The following is a 22,619-nucleotide window of genomic DNA, read 5'->3' as shown; positions in this document are numbered from 1 at the left end:
TCTTTTCTCCAGGCTTGGCTCTCAATTCACAGAGCCACCTAGTTGCCCCCTTCCTAAACATTTTTGTACCATAGACCCCATTATCAGTTTAGTGAAACCTATGGTCCCCTTCTTAGCATAATATTTTTAGGCACAAAATAAAACACATAGCCATAGCTACATAGTTGAATCCATACTTGAATGAGAGTGACAACCTCATCCCCCATAAGTGCTCCCAAGTGCTTTGCTTATAGCCTGCTAGTGAGGAGGAATCCACCCTCTTCAAAGACAGCCTTTTAAAATTTAAAATAGTTCCAAATGTTAGGAAGTTTTCCCTCACATCAGGCTGAAATTAGTTGTTTTGGCAGTTTCTGTCTCTTCCTCTTAGTTCTGTCATCTGGAACAAAACACATCTAATTCCTTTTCCAAATGACAGACCTTCAGATACTTGAATAGAGACAATAAATTGCTCCTTAGTCTTTCTGGTCTAAGCTAAACATCTCTCCTTCCTTCAGGCCAACCTGTTATGGCATAGACTAGAAGCCCTTCATCATTCTGCTTGCTCTCTTCTCAAAGCCCTCCAGTTTATCAATGTCCTTCTTAAATTATGGCACCAGAACTAAACATAGTATTCCAGATATGGTCTTAGGAAGAAACTATACAGTAGAGTCTTTGTTGTTCAGTCATGTCTGACTCTTTGTAACTGCATTTGAGCTTTTTTGGCAAAGATACTGGAATGATGTGTCATTTCCTTCTCCAATTATTTATAATAATGCAACCTAAGATCACATTAGGATGTTAGCCTACTATGTCACATAGTTGGCTTATATTAATCCACTAAACTTTCCTGAACTTTCTCAGGCAAACCTTCATCTTGTTACCTGTGAAGTTGATTTTTTGGACCCAAGGACAAGACTTTACATTTATATTTATTGAGTTTCATGTTAGATTCAGCCTCTTGTTCCAACTTGTCAAGATCTCTTTTGAATCCTGACCCAATAGGATAATTCTTTTGGATGTGTGTCCTTTGCACAATTAATAAGCATGGCAATCACGATTTCTTCCAAGTCCATTAATAAAAAAAAAGTTAAATAGCACATGACCAGCAACAATTCCCCCAGGGCAATCCTCTGGAGACTTCCTTCCAAAATGATACTAAACCTTTTTGTGATAACTCTGAGTTTTGTCATTTGACCAGTTCTGAAACCATTTAATTGTATTGTCCTATAATCTCTTTTCCTCAAGAATTATGAGAGATATTTTTGTAAAATAATTTCGATAAAATGCTTTAGGTTAACTCCATCTCTAGCATTTCTTTGATCCAACAGTTTAGTATCTAGAGAGGAGAAATCTCTTATTTCCAAAAGCAACCCATTAGAAATTTAATAGTTCTAATTGTTGGGAAGTTTTCCCTCATGTCAAACCTTTTTTGCCATTTCTGTCTATTCCTCATATTTCTGCCATATGGAATAAAAACATTCTTTGCCTGTCAGAAAAAGAAATATGGTTAATTTGGTATGTCTCATTTTTATTGAAGCTTTAACGACTCTTGGATAGTATTGCTTCCTTTTTTTAGAGGAAATATCTTTTTAATATAATCTATTCTAGAATCTTGCCATCTGGGCAGCTAGATGGTACAATGAAGAATGGGCCTGAAGTTAGGAAGGCCTGAAATCAAATGAGGCCTCAGAAATTTATTGATTCTGTGACCCTGAGCAAGTAATTTAGCCCCTATTTGCCTCAGTTTCCTTATCTATAAAATGATCTGGAGAAGGAAATGGCAAACCACTCCAGTGTCTTTGCCAAGAAAACACCAAAAAGAGATCACAAAGAGTTGGACACAGCCAAAAACAACTAAACAATAAGAATCTTTCCAGAAATGAAAGTTAAGCTTACTGGTCTAGAGTTTTTCAGCTCTGTTCTCTTCCTTTATTTCGAAAATTAGGAAAATATTTTACTTTCTCCATTCCTTTAGGATTTTTTACATTCTTTCAGGGATCACAGACAGTACCATAGCAGTCACATCTGCTATTTTTTTCAGTAGCCAAAGATGTAATTCATAACATGAGGTGGAACTTGAAAAAAGACACCAGAAGAGGGGAGAATGCAAAATTTGAATAATCATTCTAAAAAAGAAATAGATCTCTGAGGTGAATAGAGAATACAGACTAAAATTTTTATGTGGACATATGTCTATCTGCTTAATACATAGGTTTAATTCATTCCATCTCCAGAGATAAGTTAGAGAAATTTTCTGTTTCTCCAACACAAAGCTTGGTACTTTTTCTAACCTTGTCTTTTTAGGACTGTCACATTTATTTTAAGGAGAGTTCTGTAATTTCCCAGAATCCGAGGGTTGGAAGGGTCTGAGAGGTCTATCCCAAGCCTCTTCCCTTCTCAACAAAGGAAAGAATTCTCTGTTTATTATACCAGACAAATGATTATTCTGCCTCTGCTTGAAGTTTTTTTTTATTTAAAAATTTATTTTATTCTGCATGTAACAAACACTAATTGGAATGGACATTTGTCTATATGGAGTAGCACAGAAAAAAAAGATTGTTACACAAAATTACAAGTCTCTTTTATGTTTACCTTGCTTTTGGTGGGGATAGGGGTTGGGAATAGGAATCTAGGTGGCACAGTAGATAGAATGTTAGACCTGAAGTCAGAAGGACCTGTGTTCAAACTTGACTTCAGATACTTATTAGCTGTATGACCCTGGGCAAGCCACTTACCTTTTGCCTCAGCTTCCACAACTATAAAATGAGAATAATATCACTCTTCAGATGAATTTCTATCTAGGCACCCCTCCTCTGAATTTCAGCAGTTTGGGGAGCTTACCTCAAATAATTTCTATATTTCTCATGGGGGAAAACATTTTAGGGTTTCTTTGTATCATACAGTGGTATAGTTGGGGTCTGTGTTGAACTCCTAGGTTTTAATTGTCTGGTTAGCAAATATGTGTAAAATTACATTCAAGCTGTCTCCTTAGAAGCGCTATTCTTACTATGACTACTAACTCACATTTCTATGGTGTGTTAAAATTTACAAAGCACTCTTCTCATTAGCAAACTTTTCCCTCATTTTACAGATAAGAAAAGCAAGACCCAGCAAAGTTTAGTGATGTGCCTAGGTCATACAGCTAGTTTCAGAGACGGGATTTGAAACCAAGTCTCCTAATTCTATTTCAACATGTTCTCCTAAAATAAAAAAAATCAACATATCTAACTGAACTCATAATCTTTTCCCTCAAACTTTCCCTTCATCCTAACTTCTTTATTTCTGTTGAGGGAACCACTATCCTCCAAGTCCTTAAGGCCTGCAACCTAGATGTCATTCTTGACGTCTCATTCTTTCTTAGCCCCTGAATCCAATCTATTGGTAAGTTGTGTCATTTCTGCCTTTGAAATATATATGCCTCCTGTCTCCTCTGACATGCAACCACCCTGCTCAGGCTCTTGTGCCTCATGCCCAGACTAATGCAGGAGGCTTCTGGTTGGTCAACCTGCTGCACCTCTTTTCCTACCCCAATCTTTTCTCCATTGATTTCTGAAACTGACCATGTCAAACTTCTGTTTAATAAACTTCAGGGGTTCCCTATTGCCTCCAGGTTCTATTATAAAATTCTCTATTTGGTTTTCTTTTAAATCCTTACCTTCCATCTTAGAATCAATAATGTGTATTGGTTCCAAAAGCAGAAAAGTATTAAAGGGATAGGCAATCAGGGTTAAGCCCAGGGTCCCACAGCGAGGAAGTGTCTGAAGCCCAATTTGAATCTAGGACCCCCCATCTCTAGGTCTGGCTCTTTATCCGCTGAGCCACAACCTGGTCCCTTCCAACCTTTTCTGCCTTCTTATACCTTATTTCCCTCCACATATTCTGTGATCCAGTGACTTTGACTTTCTTGCCCTTCCTCAAGCATCTCCCTGACTCAGGACACTTTCCCTGGCTCTCTCATGCTCTCAATTCTCTTCTTTATTTGCATGGCCTGGCTCTCTTGGCTTCTTTCATTTTCAACTAAAATCACACATTTCTGTAAGAAACCTTTCCCTATCACCCTTAATAGTTCCTTCCCTCTGAAATTCCCTCCAAATGATCCTAAACATTTTTTGTTTGTACATCAGCCACATGACCATCAACATCATGCATCTGTGAGCTGGTCAACAGAGGTTGGAGTCAATTGTTTCTACAACTACAGGGTTGAAGTGAGAATTAATGTTCAGTGGCATTGGCAGGAGTGATCATTTATTTAAATGCCTCAGAAAAGGCACTCTTTTATCTCTATGTAATTACAGCTTACTTAGTACATGTTTTCATGAGTGGCTGTAGTCAGAAAAAGAAAAAAATAAAGCTTCACCTAAAGGCCAGCCTTCTAATAATGAACCTTTATGAATGGAGCTGGACTGGTCTTAACTTGCAAGCATAGAATATATCAGTGATGGCAAGCCTTTTAGAGACAGAGTGCTGTGCCTGCCCGCCCCATCCCCAGACCAAATGCCATGCTCCTCCCCCCATCCAAGTGCCAGGCACACCCCCTCCCTTAGCCCACACAGGGGAGGGAGAAAGTGCTCCCATTGGGCAGAGGGGCAAGTGTGGAGAGGGGGAAGGGAGTGGCTGGAGCCCTCTGCTCCCCTCTAGCTCTCCCACCTTTAATCCTCCCACCTTACCCCCGTGAGCTCCCAATGGACTGCTGGGCAGAGGGGCGGCTGATGTGAAAAAATATCCTTAGGCATGGTGGTGAGGGGTAAGGGAGCAGCTCCCCCTGAGTTCCTCTGCCTTTCTAGTAATGAACTTGGGGTTGGAGAGAGGGAGCGTACAGCCATACACCCACAGAGAGCGCTCTGCATGCCATCTTTGGCACTTGTGCCATAGGTTCACCATCACTGGTATATATCATTGCACATGTGCCTGAATCCTTTCCACCTTGGTAGGATATTCCCTCGAACTGTGTTTTGCCAACATGGCCTTTGAGAATCCAGGATCATCATACCAGGATGAGGCATCAGAGAATTATAGTGACAGAAAAGTTACTCTTCAGAATTAACCAAGAGGATACTTCCATGCCCTGTAATCCTTTGATGCTAGAAACAGCCAAAATCTTTCAGATTGGCAAAGATACAGTCAATTCAAAAATTCACTTGGTATTTGCTTACCGAGAGAGTGTTTTCTGGTGTTATAATTTATGCTGACTTGTTGAGAACCTCTCTAACATTGACACTGATGGTGGACAAAGGTAAGAATGGATTCCCAATGCAGCACTAAAGTAAATTTTCTTCTTGCCTCTCCTGGATTTTTTGGAGGATGCTCTCTTTAGTCTACTGCTTCTTAGTGGGGATAAGGGGTTCTTTTTCCATGGACTCTTAAATCCTTCAAGAGTTGCTTAGGGGGGAGCCAGTTCTGGGTTACCATGACCAAATCTTATTTGCATCAGGCAACTCCCAAATGACTATATAGACAAGTCTCCAGTGGAAAGTTTCCACCCTGGGACTTCCCTACAATAATAAAATCAGGACTGAAGACATGTGATTTTTCATTCTTTGAATACATATTGCTTGGAGGTGGCTCATTAATGAGGCAAGGGCAAGAAACCTGGAATTAAATATTTGCTGAGAATAAGACACAGAAAGTCAAATTGTTTTTCTTGAAAAAAACATCTAGTGAGGAAGGGTTTCTAGTTGTAATATTCAAATGAAGATACAGAAGCAGAACCCAACCTTATGGATATGAAGAATCTGAATGTTATAAGTAGACAGGGATAGAATGGATTAGGCTCATTGTCATGTGACTTTGAACCCTTTCTCTCCCCCTCACAGTGGCCAGTGGACTGCAATGACCAATTGGATGGCAGTTGTTCATCCTCTCAAGGGAGAGGTCCCTCTCAACAGGTAAGGGAAAATCTCTTTTGCTTGGGCCAGCATCTGTTCCATGTCTTGTCTCTGCAGGCTCCTGAGATGACCAACTGCTTAGGTTGGTTCCTTTTGGGAACATCTTACCAGGCCAGCAAAACTTTCATTGATCACCCCTAAACCTTTCCTTCTCAGGATTCACAGAACAGGAGCTAGAAAGGGTCTTTGAAGTCCCTTTACAAATGAGGCAGCTGAAACTCTAAAAGGATAGGTGACTTGCCCATGTTACAGAGCTTGTTTGCAGAATGGACAGAACCTTGTGACTTCCTCAGTCAGTATTGTTGGCCATTTCATTTACTTATCATTCATTGTCTTATACTGTTAAGGTTTTAAGTGACTTTGTAAGAGCATTCAGCATTGAGTAGTGGCTTCAACTAGATGACTTCAAAGTCCCAGATCAGGCCAACTCCAAATGTATGATTATATCTTCCTTATTATACAGTCTGTGTCATGCAGACATTGAGGCAGTTGGGTTGCATGATAGATCATTAGACCGAGAATCAGGAAATCCTGAACTCAAAATGCAGTCTCAGATACTAGCTGTGTATTACTGGACAAGTCACTTGGCCTCTCTCTTCCTCAATTTCCTCATCTGCAAAATGAGGATAAAAATAATACCATCTACTTCCCATGGTTATGAGAATGAATGAGAGCACTTTGTGAACCTTAAAGCACTATATAAATATTAGTTATTATTATTACTATAGCTATTATATTTAGTACCTCTCTTCTCTTCCCTGTGCTTAGCACAATGGTGGGTACATCAGAGGTTCTTAATATGCAGTTGATAAATGGACTATGTCAATTTATATATATTCTGTATATGTGTCTATAATTCTTGGATTTGTCTTGGCAAGTAGATTCCCAAGTATCTTTTATTGTTTAAGAGTGTTTTTTAATGGAATTTCTAAGTCTTGTTGCTGGACTTTGTGATATATAGAAATATTGATGATTTATGTCAATTTATTTTGATCCTGCAACTTTCCTAAAGTTATTAATTATTTTGACTATTTTTTAGTTGATTCTCTAGGGTTCTCAAAGTATACCATCATAACATCCATAAAGAGTGATAGTTTAGTTTCCTCGTTGCCTACTTTAATTCCTTCAATTTCTTTTTCTTTCTTTATTGCTAAAGCTAGCATTTTAATACAAGATTAAATAATAGTATTGATAATGGGCATCCTTGATTGACCTTATCTTATTGGGAAGGCTTCTAACTTATCTCCATTGCAGATGATACTTGCTGAAGGTCGTAAGTAGATACTACTTATCATGTTAAGGAATGACCCATTTATTCCTATGCTTTCAAGTGTTTTTAATAGGAATAGGTGTTGTATTTTGTCAAAGACTTTTTCTGTATCTATTGAGAAAATCATGTGATTTCTGTTAGTTTGATTATTGATATGGTCAATTACACTGATAGTTTTCCTACTATTAATTCCTGGTGTAAATTCCACCTGGTTATAGTGAATGATCCTTGTGATATATTGCTGTAGTCTTCTTGCATATATCTTGTTTAAAATTTTTGCATCTATATTCATTTATTGGCCTATAATTTTATTTCTCAGTTTTTGTTCTTCCTGGCTTAAGTAACAGTACCATAGTCATTTCATAAAAAAGAATTTGGTAGGATTCCTTCTCTGCCTATTTTCCTAAATGGTTTATGTAGTATTGGGGTTAACTGTTCTTTAAATTTTGATAGAATTCACTTGTGAATCCATCTGGTCCTGTGGATTTTTTCTTAGGGAGTTCCTTGATGGTTTGTTCAATTCCTTTTTCTGATCATGGTATTATTTAGGGATTCTGTTTCCTCTTATGATAATCTGGGTAATTTGCATTTTTGTAAATATTCATCCATTTCACTTAGATTATCAGATTTATTGGCATGTAATTGGGCAAAATAGCTCATAATAATAATTGCTTTAATTTCCTCTTCATTTGGTGGTGAGTTCACTCTTTTCATTTTTGATACTGATTATTTGATTTTCTTTTCTTTTTTAATCAAATTAACCAACCCTGAGTATTTTATTTGTTTTATTTTTTAGTAAAACCAACTCCTACTCTTATTCATTAGTTCAATGGTTCCCTTACTTTCAATTTTATTAATTTCTCCTTTGATTTTTAGGGTTTCCAAGTTAGTCTTTAAATAAGGATTTTTAATTTGTTCTTTTTCTAGTTTTTTTAGTTGCATGCCCAATTCATTGATCTGCATTTTCTCAATTTTATTGATGTAAGCATTTAGAGATATACATTTTTCCCTAAGTACTTCTTTGGCTGTATCCCATAAATTTTGTTATGTCATCTTCTCATTGTCATTCTTATTAATAAAATTATTGATTGTTTCTATAATTTGTTCTTTGACCCACCCTTTTTAGCATTAAATTCTTTAGTCTCCAATTAATTTTTATTTATCTTTCCCTGAAGCTTTATTGATTATAATTTTTATTGTGTTATGATATGAAAAAGAAGCATTTACTATTTCTGCTTTTCTGCATTTGGATGTGAGGCTTTATGCCATAGTACCTGGTCAGTTTTTTTTGTAGGACCCATGTACTGCTGAAAAGGCAGTATATTCCTTTCCATTGCCTTTCAGTTCTCTCCAGAGATCTTTAGTTCTGATTTTCTAACATTTCATTCACTTCCTTTACTTCTTTCTTGCTTATGTTTTGGGTTGATTTATCTAGATCTGAAAGGAGGAAGTTGAGGCCCCCACATCATAGTTTTACTATCTATTTCTTCCTGAAACTCATTTAATTTCTTCTTTAAAAATTTAGCGACTATACCATTTGGTGCCCCAGAAGTTCTCTTCCTACCTTACAAGTTGTTCTCTTCATGAAATTTGCTTTACTCTGTCTCCTTGTTGGTTCTTTCACTCCTGTTTTCATTTTGTGGCATTATTTTAAGATTGGTTAGACAGGATTCTCATGGTGGTTTTGATCTTCTCTGCCTCTTGGTTCTTTCTCCTATATATGTGTCTATATTCATATATATGTATACATATATATGCATAAATATGTATTGTACATATACATATACATGTGGGTTGTATATCTATGTGTCACAGCTCTTTTCTAAAAAAATTCAGGTTAGGTCACTTAGATATTATATTGCAGAGCCAGAATTTGAACCCAGATCTGATTTCAGACACAGTGCTTCTTCCTATTTCAATATACTCTCCTGATCCCTTACCTTCATCCTGAACCATATCTACCATAACACTGAGTTAGAAGAGAGACCTGTAATTCCTGATTGCCATCTTAGTTGAGGTCTTCCTACCTGGGTCCCAAAGACCAGTGATTATGGACTGCAGGCCAGGAACAAACTGTTTTTCATGTGTCAGAGAAGTTGGGTGGGAACAGGGGTTAGATTTGAATGGTAGGAGTTCAAGAATTACTGGGCAGGATTTGTAGCTATTTGGAAATAGAAGGGTTATAGGATAGAATTACCACATAGCAAGAAATTAATAGGAAAGGCTATGTAGGATTCCCTCTTTGGCACATGAAAATTATTACTTGCTACGTTGCCTTGGCCTTGAGGCTTAGAGTGAGAGAGTGATGGGAATCCTTAAGGAGCAGTTCTATCTGCCTCCCTCTAGGAAACTGCTGATTCATTGGAACCTTAAGATTCCTGAGGCATTGTGTATGCAGTGTTTAAAAGGGAGGAGAAAAAAGAAAAAGCACAATCGGATTTAAAGGTGTGATTACAAGAAAATCATAAACTTGCAAAGAAACATAGGGAATAGAGAATGAACACATTTCACAGAGATGGAATAAGTCTTCCATCCCTAACACGCTTTTAAAAAAGTAACAGTTGTGTATAATAACCCATTTGCAATGAATATTACCTTAAATCCAGCTCCTCAACACAGGGCATGCTCTTTGTTTTTGTGAATAATGATTTCAGGGCTTCTGAGGGTTGGTGGGAGGTTGGCGCCTATTTCTTTGAAAGAAAATGGGAAAGAGGGCAACTAAGTGGCTCAGTGGATTGAGAACCAAGCTTAGAGATGGGAGGTCCTAGATACAAATTTGTTTTCAGAGGCTTCCTAGCTATGTGACCCCAGGCAAGTCACTTAATTCCCATTGTCTGGACCTTCTTGCACTTTTGCCTTGGAACCAATGCACAATATTTATTCTTTGATGAAAGGTAAGGGTTTAAAATAAAAAAGGAAAGAAAATATAGGGTGAGCAGCAGAGTTTCACAGAGGGAGTTCTTTAATCAAAGGGCTGGCTAGAATCTAGATAAATAAATGGGAACTTCAGATGAAACGAGAAAAGGAATCAGAATCACCTTAGAATTTCCTTTGGTTGAAATCAGAGATTGATTATTGGATATACCCTCTATCATGAAGAAAGTTTTCTAATTCCTTCTCCTGACTGCAGGCATTTTCTCTGACTTGCTCCTTGCATGGAACTCTCACTCTCCATGTCTTCCTTTCCTTGATTCCCTGGCTTCCTTCAAGCCTCAGCTAAAGTCCTATCTTCTGCAAGACACCTTTCCCAATTCTCCTTAGTCTTAGAACCTTTTCTCTGAGATTAACTCCAGTTTATTCTATATATCTCTTGTTTATAGATAGTTATTTCTATGTTATTTCTTCCATTAGACTGTGAATTTTCTTGAAGTCAGAGATTTTGCCTTTTTAAAAAAATCCCAGAAGGGTAGCTGGGTGGCTGAATGGATTTAGAACCAGGCCCAGAGATGGAAAGTCCTGGGTTCAAATATGTCCTCAGACACTTCCTAGCTGTATGACCCTGGGCAAGTCACTTAACCCCCATTACCTAGCCCTTACTACTCTTCTTGGAACCCTTACACAGTAGTGATTCTAAGTTGTAAAGTAAGGCTTTCTCAAAAAATAAAAATAAAATAATTTTTTATAATTTAATTTTTTTTTTATTTTAAACCCTTAACTTCTGTGTATTGACTTATAGGTGGAAGAGTGGTAAGGGTAGGCAATGGGGGTCAAGTGACTTGCCCAGGGTCACACAGCTGGGAAGTGTCTGAAGCCGGATTTGAACCTAGGACCTCCCGTCTCTAGGCCTGGCTCTCAATCCACTGAGCTACCCAGCTGCCCCCGTAAAAATAAAATAAAAAGCAGTTGGAGATGCAAAATTGGAGGTCCGCAGAGAAGGGCTGATTAAATGTATCTGAGACACATGTGAATAGAGAGAGATGGAAGCTGATGAGATCACCAAGTGAAATGGTATAGAATAAAGCCCAGGAGAGACCCTTGGGGGACATCCTTCAATAGACATATGTATGCCTCTCCTCTTCCAACAGTTGGCCCTCAGCATCAACCTCCTCCCATGAATTCTTATCTTTATTCCACCTCAAACCACCATAGAGATGGCTACATGTTAGAGCTCTTCATCACTTAAGTGTTCTACTACCACCATCCTGGCTCACATATTCCTCTTCCTGATCAGACCTCCAGTCTCCCCATTTCCACCTTGACATCCCTCCTAAATCCATTTTTCATTCTCTTCATAATCTCTAATTCCATCATATCTTCACTGTTTTCCCAGCATGTCACTCCTGCTGTGACCTCACTTTCTTTCCTTGAAAGGCTTGACCTTTTGGTTGACCAGTTCTGCTATACTCTGTCCTCTACCCCTTAACCCTCTGCCCTCATGCTTTACAACCCTGGGTCACAATCACTTTTTGAAGTCTAACCTTCCAAACACAGTCTGAAAAAAATCACACAATCCAGCCAAAGCATTTATGTTGTGCAATTTCAACTGGATCCTAATAATTGTATAACAGTCCTCTTATTTTTCTCTAATTGGTTTAGTCTCAATCCATACAGGGGCTGTTTCAAACCTATTTTTCACCGTTCTTTAGGATACCTATCCCATTTTCTATTCATTGTGACAGTCTTGTTTTACTCTTTCCTTTCTGATCTCCCCTTCTTAGTCTCCTCTGTTGGACAGTGTCCATCTCCCATCCATTGAGTATACCTTCTAGGCTCTATCCCAGGTTCACAATTCTGCCTTTACTCTCTTAGGAACCTCCTCGATTCTGGTGGATTTATTTATCCTTTCCATGCAAGTAACTCATGAATCTATATGTTTAGCTCTAATTGCTCCTGAACCCCATTCGTGTATCACCAATTGCCTTTTGGCCATCTCTATGTGATTGCTCTAGAGGTATCTCACATTCATTACATCCAAAGAGAACTAATTATCTTCTCTCTTCAACCCACTCTTCCTTCTAAATTCCCTGTTTTATTGAGTACAGTCTTCCACCAGCCACCCAGGTTTGCCATCTTGAATTCATCCATCTCTCTTTTTGTTCCTTCACCTACCATATACAATCAGTAACCAGATATTTTCAGTTTTACCTCCACATAAGGTATTCCCTTCTCTCTACTCAAGAGATTCCTTCCCAAGCTTAGGGTCTCATTGCCTCTCACCTAGACTATCATAATAGATTCCTAACTGATTTATCTCTCTTCTGCTATCTTCCCTCTACACAAATGCCAAATTAGTATTCTTTAAATACAGAATTACATTGATTGGCAGTGTTGCTTGATTGTTCAGAAATCATCAGTGCTTACTTATTACTCCTTGCCATACACAGATACAGATATATGTATGTATGCATATATACATATACATGTACATGGGAAGCTAGGTGATGCAGTAGTCAGGAAGATCCATCGTCCTGACTACCGATCTGTTCTCAGATATTTACTTGCTGTGTGACCCTGAGCAAGTCACTTAACCCTTAATTTTTCATCTGTAAAATAAATTGAAAAATGAAATGACAAATATCTTTGCCAAGAAAATCTGAAATGGGGTCACAAAGAATCAGACACAAGCGAACAAGTATATATACATATGTACATACATATACTCCTCCATCTGGCATTTAAAGTCTGCCGTAGTCTGGCTCCCATCCACCTTTCTAGGCTTATTTTATATCATTCCCCTTCATGAATTCTATATTCCACACAAACTGGCAATAATAAATAGTAACTATATAGCCAACATTCATATAACACTATTTAAGGTGTTCAAAATACTGCATATGTGTGTGTTTATATTATCTCATTTGATTCTCATATCAACCCTGTAAAGTAGGTATCCTCTCCATTTTACAAATGAAGAACTGGAAGCTGAGAAGTTAGTTAAAGTGCTTTCCTCAATATCACAGAGCTAGTAAATGTTTGAAGCAGATTTTTTTACTCAAATCTTCCTGACTCCAAGTTTAGTAATCTTTCCACAAAAACGCCTAGCTGCCTGCCTATTAGCAGTTCCACAAACTCAACACTCCTCCTCCCAGCTCTTTTTCTTTGCATCAGTTATCTTCCATGACTCGAATATGTTCTCTCTTCCTCTCTACTTCACAGAATCTCTAGCTTCCTTTGGAATTCAGCTGCTACCTCTCATGAGAAGCATTTCCTAATCCTCTTCACCCACCCAGATATTAGGGTCTATTTCTCTCCCTTCTCAAATGATCTCTGTATATATTGGATCATATCTGTTGGTATCTAGATAAATGTAAACCTCTTGAAGTCAAGGATCATTTCATTCTTCTCTTTTTAGCCCCAGTACTCAACAATGTGTCTCAAACATAGGCACTTCATTTAATAACTGTGTGCTAAGTATTGTTTTGATGAAGTTCTGGGTCCACCACTAGCCTCAGTCCCCTGAGTAAGTCACTATTCTCTAGTAAAATGAGGATTGTCAGCCCCCTTAGCTGTTGTCATGGAGACCAGGGAGGGCAACCTCTGTAGGGCCTGTCCGACTGGTCAAATTCAGAAATTTTAGGTGAAGGCAAGTTACATACAATAGAGAATACAAACACCTTCAGAATGTCAAGGACAGCAACTTCACAGGGCTTTTTTTCTGAGTTTGACCTCCTGTTGTCTCCCTTGAACCGTGAGGGCATCTTCCCTGCAGACTTTATTGATCCTGGTTTTGATTCTATTTTCTCATTGACTGAAGGGTAAGTGGTCATAGAGTCATGAAAGACCTACGTTTAAATTCCCTCTCTGATACTTAACTAATTGTATGACTTTGGGAAAGTCACTGTTTCCTCATCTGTAAAATGGGGATAATGATGTTAATCAATAAATATTAAGTGAATACTATATGCCAGGCATTGGGCTAGGTACTAGGGATACAAGAAGAGGTAAAAGACAACCTTTGCTCCCAAGGAGCTTACAATCTAAAGGGAGAGGCAACATGTAAACAGATACATACAAAGCAAGTTATGCATAGGATAAATAGGAAATAATTAAAAGGATTCTGAGAGTTTGGGAAAGGTTTCTTGTAAAAGATGGGATTTTTAGCTGGGACTTGGAAGAAGAAGGGAGGTCAGTAGTCAAAACCACAGAGAATGAGCATTCCACATATATGGGGACAACCAGAGAAAATGCCTAGAGCCCAAATATGGAACATTTTGTTGGAGCATCCAAGAGGTCAGTCACTGGTTCAAAGACCCAAGTTTCCTCATCTTTAAAGAGAAGATAATTAAACCTATAATGCCTACCTCACAGGGAGCTTTGGGGAGGCACAAATGAGAATATATATATAAAATGTGTTCTGAATCTTAAATGCCCTATATAAATGACATCTAAAGAACAGAGCCAGCCATGTATCAGAGCCCAGCCAGACATCAGAGCCTACTGCTCTAATCTCTTTAAAGGAATAGAAAGGGAAAGAGAACAAGCATTTAAAAAAAAAGCCTTACCTTCCATCTTAGGATAAGTACTAAGTATTGGTTCCAAAGCAGAAGAGTGGTAAGGGGTAGATAATTGAGGTAAGTGACTTGCCCAGGGTCACACAGCTAGGAAATGTTTGAGACCAGATTTGAACCAAAGACTTCTGGACTCCAGTTACCTGGCTCTCTCTCCACTCAGACACCTAGCTACCTTCTGAGAAAAAGCATTTATTAAGTGCCTACTATATACTAAGTGCTGTCCTAAGCATTTTATAAGTATCTCATTTGATTTTCCCAATCCTTTGAGGAAAGTACTATTTTTATGCCTGTTTTAGAGTTAAGGAAATTGAAGTAAGCAGATGTTAAGTGACTTGCCCAGGATCACACAACTAGTAAGGTTCTAAAGTGAATATTTGAATTTAGGGTTTCCGGACTCCACACTAAGTGACTCCACTAAACCACCTTCCTACCTGGTCTTTAAGGACCAGAAGTGGTAGATTGAGCCATTAAAGCTACTCAGGGCTCAGATTTCATTTTTAAGAAGTATTGCCTCTGGACTAGACCCTCTTTTATGTCCTTGTTCCTTCTCTGCAGCTTGTTATGTGCTTTTGTGAGAGTATTGCTTTTTGAGCTAGAAGTTTCCTTAGAAATCATCTTCATTTTGCAGAGGAGGAAACTGAGACCCAAAGATGTAATATGACTTCCTCCAAGCAGTTTATAACTTCTTTTTAAAAAAAATCCTTACCTTCCATCATCTTAAAATTAGTACTGTGTATTGATTCCAAAGCAGAAGAGTGGTAAAGGCTAAGCAGTTGGACTTAAGTGACTTTCTCAGGGTCACACAGTTAGGAAGTATCTAAGTCTAGATTTAAACCCAGAACCTCCAGTCTCCAGACTTGGATCTCAATCTACTGAGCCCTTAGCTGCTCCCTCCTTCCCCTCCCCCCAGTATATAACTTCTGACATGCTAACAACCTACAATTTGATCTTTCAGCTTTGGCTTTTGGCTTTATTGACTCGGATCCCTTCTCATTATTTGAACTCTGTTCCTAGCAAATTGGCTTTCAGCATCTGGTATTCACCTTTCCAAATAGTTTGCTACATGGCTCCCCAGATTTCTCCCTTTTTCTGTGACTTCATCCTCAGAGCCTGTGACCTTTCCTTGGTCAGCCTTACTGTCTCAGTTATCCCTTGCCTCCTGAGATTTCTTAGGATACAACAAGTTTCTAGGCAGTGTGCCATAGAGTAAGCACACTGAACTTGGTTTCTGAAACCCTGGCATCAGATCCCACCTTTGACATTCTTGTAACCATAGGCTTAACTTCTTCAAGACTCTGTTTGCTTATCTGTAAAATGGGGCTAAAAACACTTAGCTCAGAGTTGTCATGAAGAGCCCCAAATGATATGAAACATTTAAAACCCCAACTCAGAGATCCTATTCTTGTTCAGAAGGTTATACAAATATAGAGTATCTGCATTTTGCAGATGAGGAAATATTGCCCAAGATCATAAAATTCATTAGTAGCAGAGCTGGGATTCTAATCCAGATCTCCTGACTCCAAGTTGGGTGTTATCATTAATTGAGAACCTTGGGCCTTGGAATCAGGAAACCTAGGTTCAATTCCTGCCTTAATGTTCTTCTGTACTCAAAAGATGTCCCTTGTCTTTGCACTCCCCAGGAACACTCTCAGATTTCTTGTTTCAGGGTTTCAGCTGTCTAATGATGGAGAGTCAGTAAAACATCATTTACATCATAAGTCCATGTCCCCCAGAATTGCTACTAGTTGATTTATTCTTCTGTACTCCTGATTAAAAGTAGGAAAATGGACCAAGTGATTTACAGATCCATGCTAGACCCTGGGAATGACTGGTTTTTTCTCCTAAGAAAGTGCCCTATTGTCAATCTGTGGTGGAGAATCTCTGAGCTTAGGCAGCATCTCTGCTTCTAGACTGAAATCTAGTGTTTGTCTCCTCCTGACAGCTGCTGCCACTGTCCATTTCTCCTCCCAGCTCTCCTCTCTCTCCCTCCTTTTGACAGGGGCCAGAGGGGGCTTAGGGTTTCAGGGAAGAACAAATTAGCTGCTTGTCAAGGTGGGTTCTCATCAAACAGGCTGTCCATTTGCTCAGTGCTTGCTGTAGTAATTGGATTTTGGCCCATCCCAGCTCCCTTCAGCCTGGCATAACAGATGCTCCTTGGGCTGAAGCTTCCAGCTTCTAATGGGGAATGAATCCTAATACATTGTCTGCACTGTTCCCTGGGCCATCCATCATTCTGCTTTCAGGCAGTTTCTGCTTACCTCCTCCCCATTCCAGAAGAGGGGCCTTCAGGAAGGACAAGATGCACTGTCCTCATTGCCTATGCTTCCTACCTGCCTCCTGCCTTTGTCTACACTGCTGCCAACCCTGAGAATGCTCACATTCCTCCTCTTCACTTACCTCCCCCACTTCCCCTTTTTTGGACCTTCTTATGATTTCACTTTTTAAAGGAACTCTTGGATGGAAAACTCTCTTTACCAAAGCAAGTTGCATTGCTTGCTGTTGCTATACAATTTGTTGACTTAGATCATTGCCTGGATCCCCAAAAGCTTAAGTGATTCACTCAGGATCTCAGAGTCAGTATATGTCAGAGATGGAACTTGAACCAAAAGTCTTTCTGGCTTTGAAACTACCTATAAAAACAAGAGCAGCAAACCAGAAAACTCATGCTTCAATAGATATGAGAGGACATCCCTACCCAACCCCTTTTTGGAGGTAGGAAGTACACAACTAATATTCATTGCATAAGTTTCCAGAATTTTTTTTAGTATATTGATCAATTATTGTTTTTTTTCCTCTTTCTTTTTAAAAAATATTTTAAAAATACAGTTTAGTATATGGAATGGCTCTCTGACAGAGGAGGGGAAGACAGGTACTAGAGAAACCTATTTGATATAAAAATATAGACATCAATAAAAACTTCTTTTTAAAATGAATTCTTTAATAAATATTTATTAAATTGAATTTTGAAGTCTCCATGCAAGGCTTTAAAAAACCCCTCATTTTTATAAGGTCTCTTATAAGACTTTCCTCCCTTATGAAACTTTCCACAATCACTGAAACCCACACTGTTGTGTTCCTCTTTTGAATTCCTCTAACACTTACACCACTCAGTTTGTCACTTAACTTATATAGCATATAAAATGATATAATCTCTATCTACATAGATTATATAATATATAATTATATACCAGCTAAATTCAGCAAGCACTTACTAAGTGTCTACTATTATGCAAAGCATTGTGCTAGGTACTGGGGATGCAAAGACAAAAAAGAAAGAGTCTTTGTCTTTGAGAAGGGAGGAAATAAGCACCTACTTTGTGCCAAACACTGTATTTAGCACTTTATAAATATTATCTTATTTGATCTTCCCATCAACCTTGGAAATAGGTGCTGATATTTATCCCCATTTTATAGTGGAGGAAATTGAGGCAAATAGTGACTAAGGTCACACAGCCAGTAAATATCTGAGCCTGGATTTGAACTTAGATCTTCCTGACTCCAGGCCCATTGGGCAACCTAGCTATAAAACCATAAGAAGCTAACAGTCAGATCTAATATGTATATTATAGTGTGTACACACACATACATATATATACACATATGTACACATGAGCATGTGTATACATGTATGCTTCTGCGTGTATTTATACTTGCAGTATAGATATAAGATAGCTTAATGGGGAATGTCTTAGCAGCTGATAGAGTCAGGAAAGGCATCACATATGTAATGGTGCTTGAATTGATCCTTGTTGGAAGCTAGGAATTCAAATGGGAGAGGTGAGGAGGGCTGTCCTAAGCACCAGGGACAGCAGCCAGTGTAGAAAGCATGCAGATCAGGATGGAGTGACATTTGTGGAAAAGAAATCTGTGTGTAAAAAATAAATATTAATAAATGTTTTTTTTAAAAAAGAAATCTGTATGGAAGCCAATTTAGTGGCACTGTCGTTATGTATCCCTTCATCCTGGGAATAAAAAGACAAAGATTAAACCACAAAGGAGAAACAGTATGTAAATAAATACAAGCTAATTTGAGAAAGGGGACCATACTAACTAGTGAGATCAGAGATGCTTCCAGTAGGAGATGGCCCCAGAACTGAGCCATGGGGCAGCTGGCTAGTACAGAGGATAGAGAGATGTTCTTGGAGTCAGGAAGGCGAGTTCAGATTCGGCCTAAGAATCTTACTAGCTGTTGTAACCCTGGGAAAATCATTTAACCTCTGTTTACTTCAGCATCCTCAACTGTAAAATGAGAATAAGTGATAGCACCTACCTCCCAAGGTTCTTGTGAGAATCAAATGAGATAAGCACATGCCTGGCATGGAGTAAGTGCCATAGAAATGGTAGCTTTGATGGTAATGGTAGTGGTGGGGGAGGAGGGAGAAACTAAAGACTTTTAAGAGGGACAGATGAGGGCAGGGTATATTCTAGGCATGAGAGAACAGCCTGTGCACATGCGTCGTGATGGAAGATGGAATGCCAAGTTTAGGGAATATCTAATAGGCCAATTAGTCTGGAACATATAGTGCCTGAAGCAGAATAGTTTGAAATAAGTCTGGAAAGACAGACCGGAGCCTGGTTGTACAGGGCTTTAAATGCCAAGTTATGGAGTTTGTATTTTATCCTAGAGACAAAAGGGAGCCACTGAAGATTGCTTAAACAAGAGAATGGCATAGCGCTTGAGGAAAACTAGTTTGGCAACTGTGGAGGAATTATTTAAAGGGAGCAGCTAGGCGGTGCAATGTAGATAGAGCACTGGGCTTAGAATCAGGAAGATTCCTCTTTATGAGTCCAGATCTGGCTTCTGATACTGTGTGACACTAGGCAAGTCACTTAACCCTGTTGGCTTCCATTTTCTCATCTGTAAAACGATCTGGGGAAGGAAATGGCCAACCGCTCCAGAATCTTCAGCAAGAAAACCCCAAATGGGGTCACAAAGAATTGGAAATGACTGAACAATAACAAGAAATTGGAAGTGATTTCACGTATATCTTGACTCCAAAACAAAACTCTGCCCAGGATAGGTTAGTTTTACTAACATTTGCCAGAGCATGTCCAGGGATCTCTCCCTGCTGGGTTGGGGTCAGGTATGATCAGCAAATGTTAAAAAAAGATATGATAGTGTATATATATATATATATATACACTATCATATCTTTATATATATATATATATATATATGTACCTACCTCCAATGCTTGTTGGGAGGGTGAAATGGGGCAATACTTTTGTAAAGCTCCTTGTAAACTTTAAACACCAGGAAAATGTTAGTTACTATTATTATACTGGTGCTGAAGCTACCTATTCAGAGTGAGACTGAGAAAGTGCTTGGTCAGATGAGATGGGGGTTAATGCTAGGAAATTCAAGCTGAGTCAGTTAACAAGGAATTAAGTGCTGGGTGCTGTGCTAAGGGGTAGAGATGCAAAAAAGAAAAGCAAAAACATGGACATTGCCCTGAAGGAGTTCACATTCTAGTTGGTCAATTCAAAGTGGGTCTGGTTTCTGAGAATAAGTGCTCTTCCCCAAATGAAAAGAAGGTAAAGGATATGAGCAGGCAGTTTTCAAAGGAAGAAACCCAAGCTATCAATAACCATGTGAAAAAATGTTTTCCAAATCACTAATAATTCAATCAAATCAAATTTTGTTTTAAATTAAATTTTATTTATTTTACTTTCTCCCTAACTCACTCCCCATTGAACAAAAAAAGGAAAAGAAAATCTTGATAACAGATAAATTAATAAATATTTTAAGTATCTTAATTCAATGGATGAGCTGAAGACCCGAGTTCAAATCCAACCATAGACATTTACTAGCTACATAATGCTGGGCAAGTTCCTTAACCTCTGTTTGCCTCAGTCTACTGGAGAAGGAAATGGCAAACTACTTCAGTATACTTGTCAAGAAAACCCTATGGATGGTATTGGTGTGCTATGGTCCACAGGGTCATGAAGAGTTAGAGAGAATTGAATAACTGAAAAACAACATATCAGGCACTATGCTGTGAAGAAGATATGCATAGTAAAGCAAAGCCTATTCTGTCGTTGAGTGCATCCAAAAATTATGCCTCTTACTGCATTTCAAGCCTTTCACCTTTCTCTGGAAGATTGTTATAAGCTTTGGAGTCATAGTTGGTCTCAAGCCTTTTACAGATGCTTTTCTTTATAATAGTGCCATTGTATAAACTTGTTCTGATTCTTTCCTCTTCACTCTGAATCAGTTTCTCCAAAGCTTCTCAGTTCTCTCTGAAGCTGGCCATTTCATTATTTCTATTGTTGCAAGACTATTTCATTATTAATGCGCCGTAATTTGTCCAGCCATTCCCTAAGAGATGTGAACTCCTTTAGCTTCTGTTATTTGGTTGGTTTTCTTTGCTGCTCTAAGCAGAACTACAATCAATACTTTTGTCCATATGAATTCTTTTCCTTTTCCTTTTGTCTTTTTGAGGGATAGGGAGTAGTGTTATCATTGGACCTAAGAGTAGGTATGTCCAATAGAGAGACTCTTGGAGAATAGCTATACCAGAACTATACCAGCAGTGTATTCATATCCCTATTTTTCCACAGCCCCTCAAAAGACTGTCCTTTTTAAAGGACTATGCCATTGGATAAATGTCATTGGAAAGATGGATGTGAGGGAAGAACCTAAAGTTGCTTTAATTTGTGAGAAATATACAGGTTGTTTTCCCCCATTAGAATGTAAGCTTCTTGCATGGAGGAACTGGTTTTTAGATTTTTGTTGATTTGGGGACAAGGTTGGTTTGGGTATTGGAGTTTTGCCACTCTTTGTAGCACTAGTACTTAGCACAGGGCCTGGCACATGGTGCTTAATAAATGCCTATTGGTTGGTGGCTCATTGATTTACTCCTTAGTCAAAACAGAGCCAGTGAAAATTTTTAAACAAAGGTGTTCCACGACCAGATTTGTGCATGGAGAATGTTACTTTGGCAGTTGCATGAAAGATAGATTAAAGCAGAGACAGAAAGTAGAAAGTAACAAAGTCTATTAGGGAGCGATTTCCTTCCTACTGAGGAGAAAACAAGGCCAAACTGATATGGGGGCAGCCAGCCACTCTGGCAAGACAAGTCCTTGCTCTCTGCCAATAATGCTGCAGCCGAGTTTGCAGAGAGCGCCCAGGAGGGTTGAATTTTGGACAGAGCTAATAAGTTTTTGCATTCTTAACCAGTAGACTCCTGTCATGTTGCAAAAAGATACTATGTAGAATGAGATAAGGCTTGGAAGGGAGATGGGGAGAAGGTGATGAAAGGCAGAGAGAAAGAGTAGTGGGTATGGCTTCCACACCATCCTTCAATACCTGTGTGTATGACAGCCAACAAAGCAAATTTAAGGCAGCTTAAATGGCTCAGTGGATTGAACTTCTGTCTGCTTAGTTTTCTGATGTAAAATCGAGCTTTTATTAGGACCTAATTCTTAGGATTGTTGTGAGATTCAAATGAGATAATATTTGTAAAGTATGTAGCACTGTGCCTGGCACATAGTAGATGCTTAATATGTTTGTTTCCATCTTTCCTTCCTGATTGAGGCAGTTAAGTAGTGTGCTAGCCTTGGAGTCAGGAAAACCTGAGTTTGAATCCTGCCTCAGACACTAACTATAAAGCATTTAACCTTTCTAAGCCTCAGCTTCCTTATATGTAAAATGGGGGTAATAATAGCACCCACCTCAAAGGGTTGTTGTGAAGAACAACTGAGATAATAAACATAAAGCATTTTACAAACTATAAAGTACACTATAAGTTCCTGCTGTTCTTATTGTTTTTATTATTGATAATACAAAAATGCCTCTAAAATAATTATGAAGCTTTGAAGTTTATTTGCCTTATAATAGATCTGTCTTTTCTCCTGAATTCCACAAATATTTATTGAGGAGGTACTATGTGCAAAACATTAATGTAGGTCCTGCAGATTCAGAAATGAAAAAAATTCCTCAGATTTTAGCCTCAAGGATCTTACAGTGTTCTTACTATTGGGGATATGATATAGGTCCATATAAATTTATGGAAGGCAATGTGTGATAAGCCA

At 38.5% G+C, this 22,619-nt stretch overlaps 1 protein-coding gene across 2 annotated transcripts in view; it reads left to right on the top strand.

Moving 5' to 3' along the window:
• The window catches only part of CTIF (cap binding complex dependent translation initiation factor), a 363,068-nt gene that overhangs the window by 1,059 nt on the left and 339,390 nt on the right, over nt 1-22,619 (top strand). For both annotated transcript variants that reach the window (XM_044664825.1, XM_044664818.1), the window contains exon 2: nt 5,793-5,864. In XM_044664825.1, the coding sequence (XP_044520760.1) occupies nt 5,793-5,864 (72 nt within the window). The remainder of the gene's footprint in view (nt 1-5,792; nt 5,865-22,619) is intronic.

Source organism: Gracilinanus agilis, chromosome 1 (genome assembly GCF_016433145.1).
Source record: "Gracilinanus agilis isolate LMUSP501 chromosome 1, AgileGrace, whole genome shotgun sequence".
NCBI lineage: Eukaryota > Metazoa > Chordata > Mammalia > Didelphimorphia > Didelphidae > Gracilinanus > Gracilinanus agilis.
This window is presented reverse-complemented; position numbering and strand designations above follow the sequence as displayed.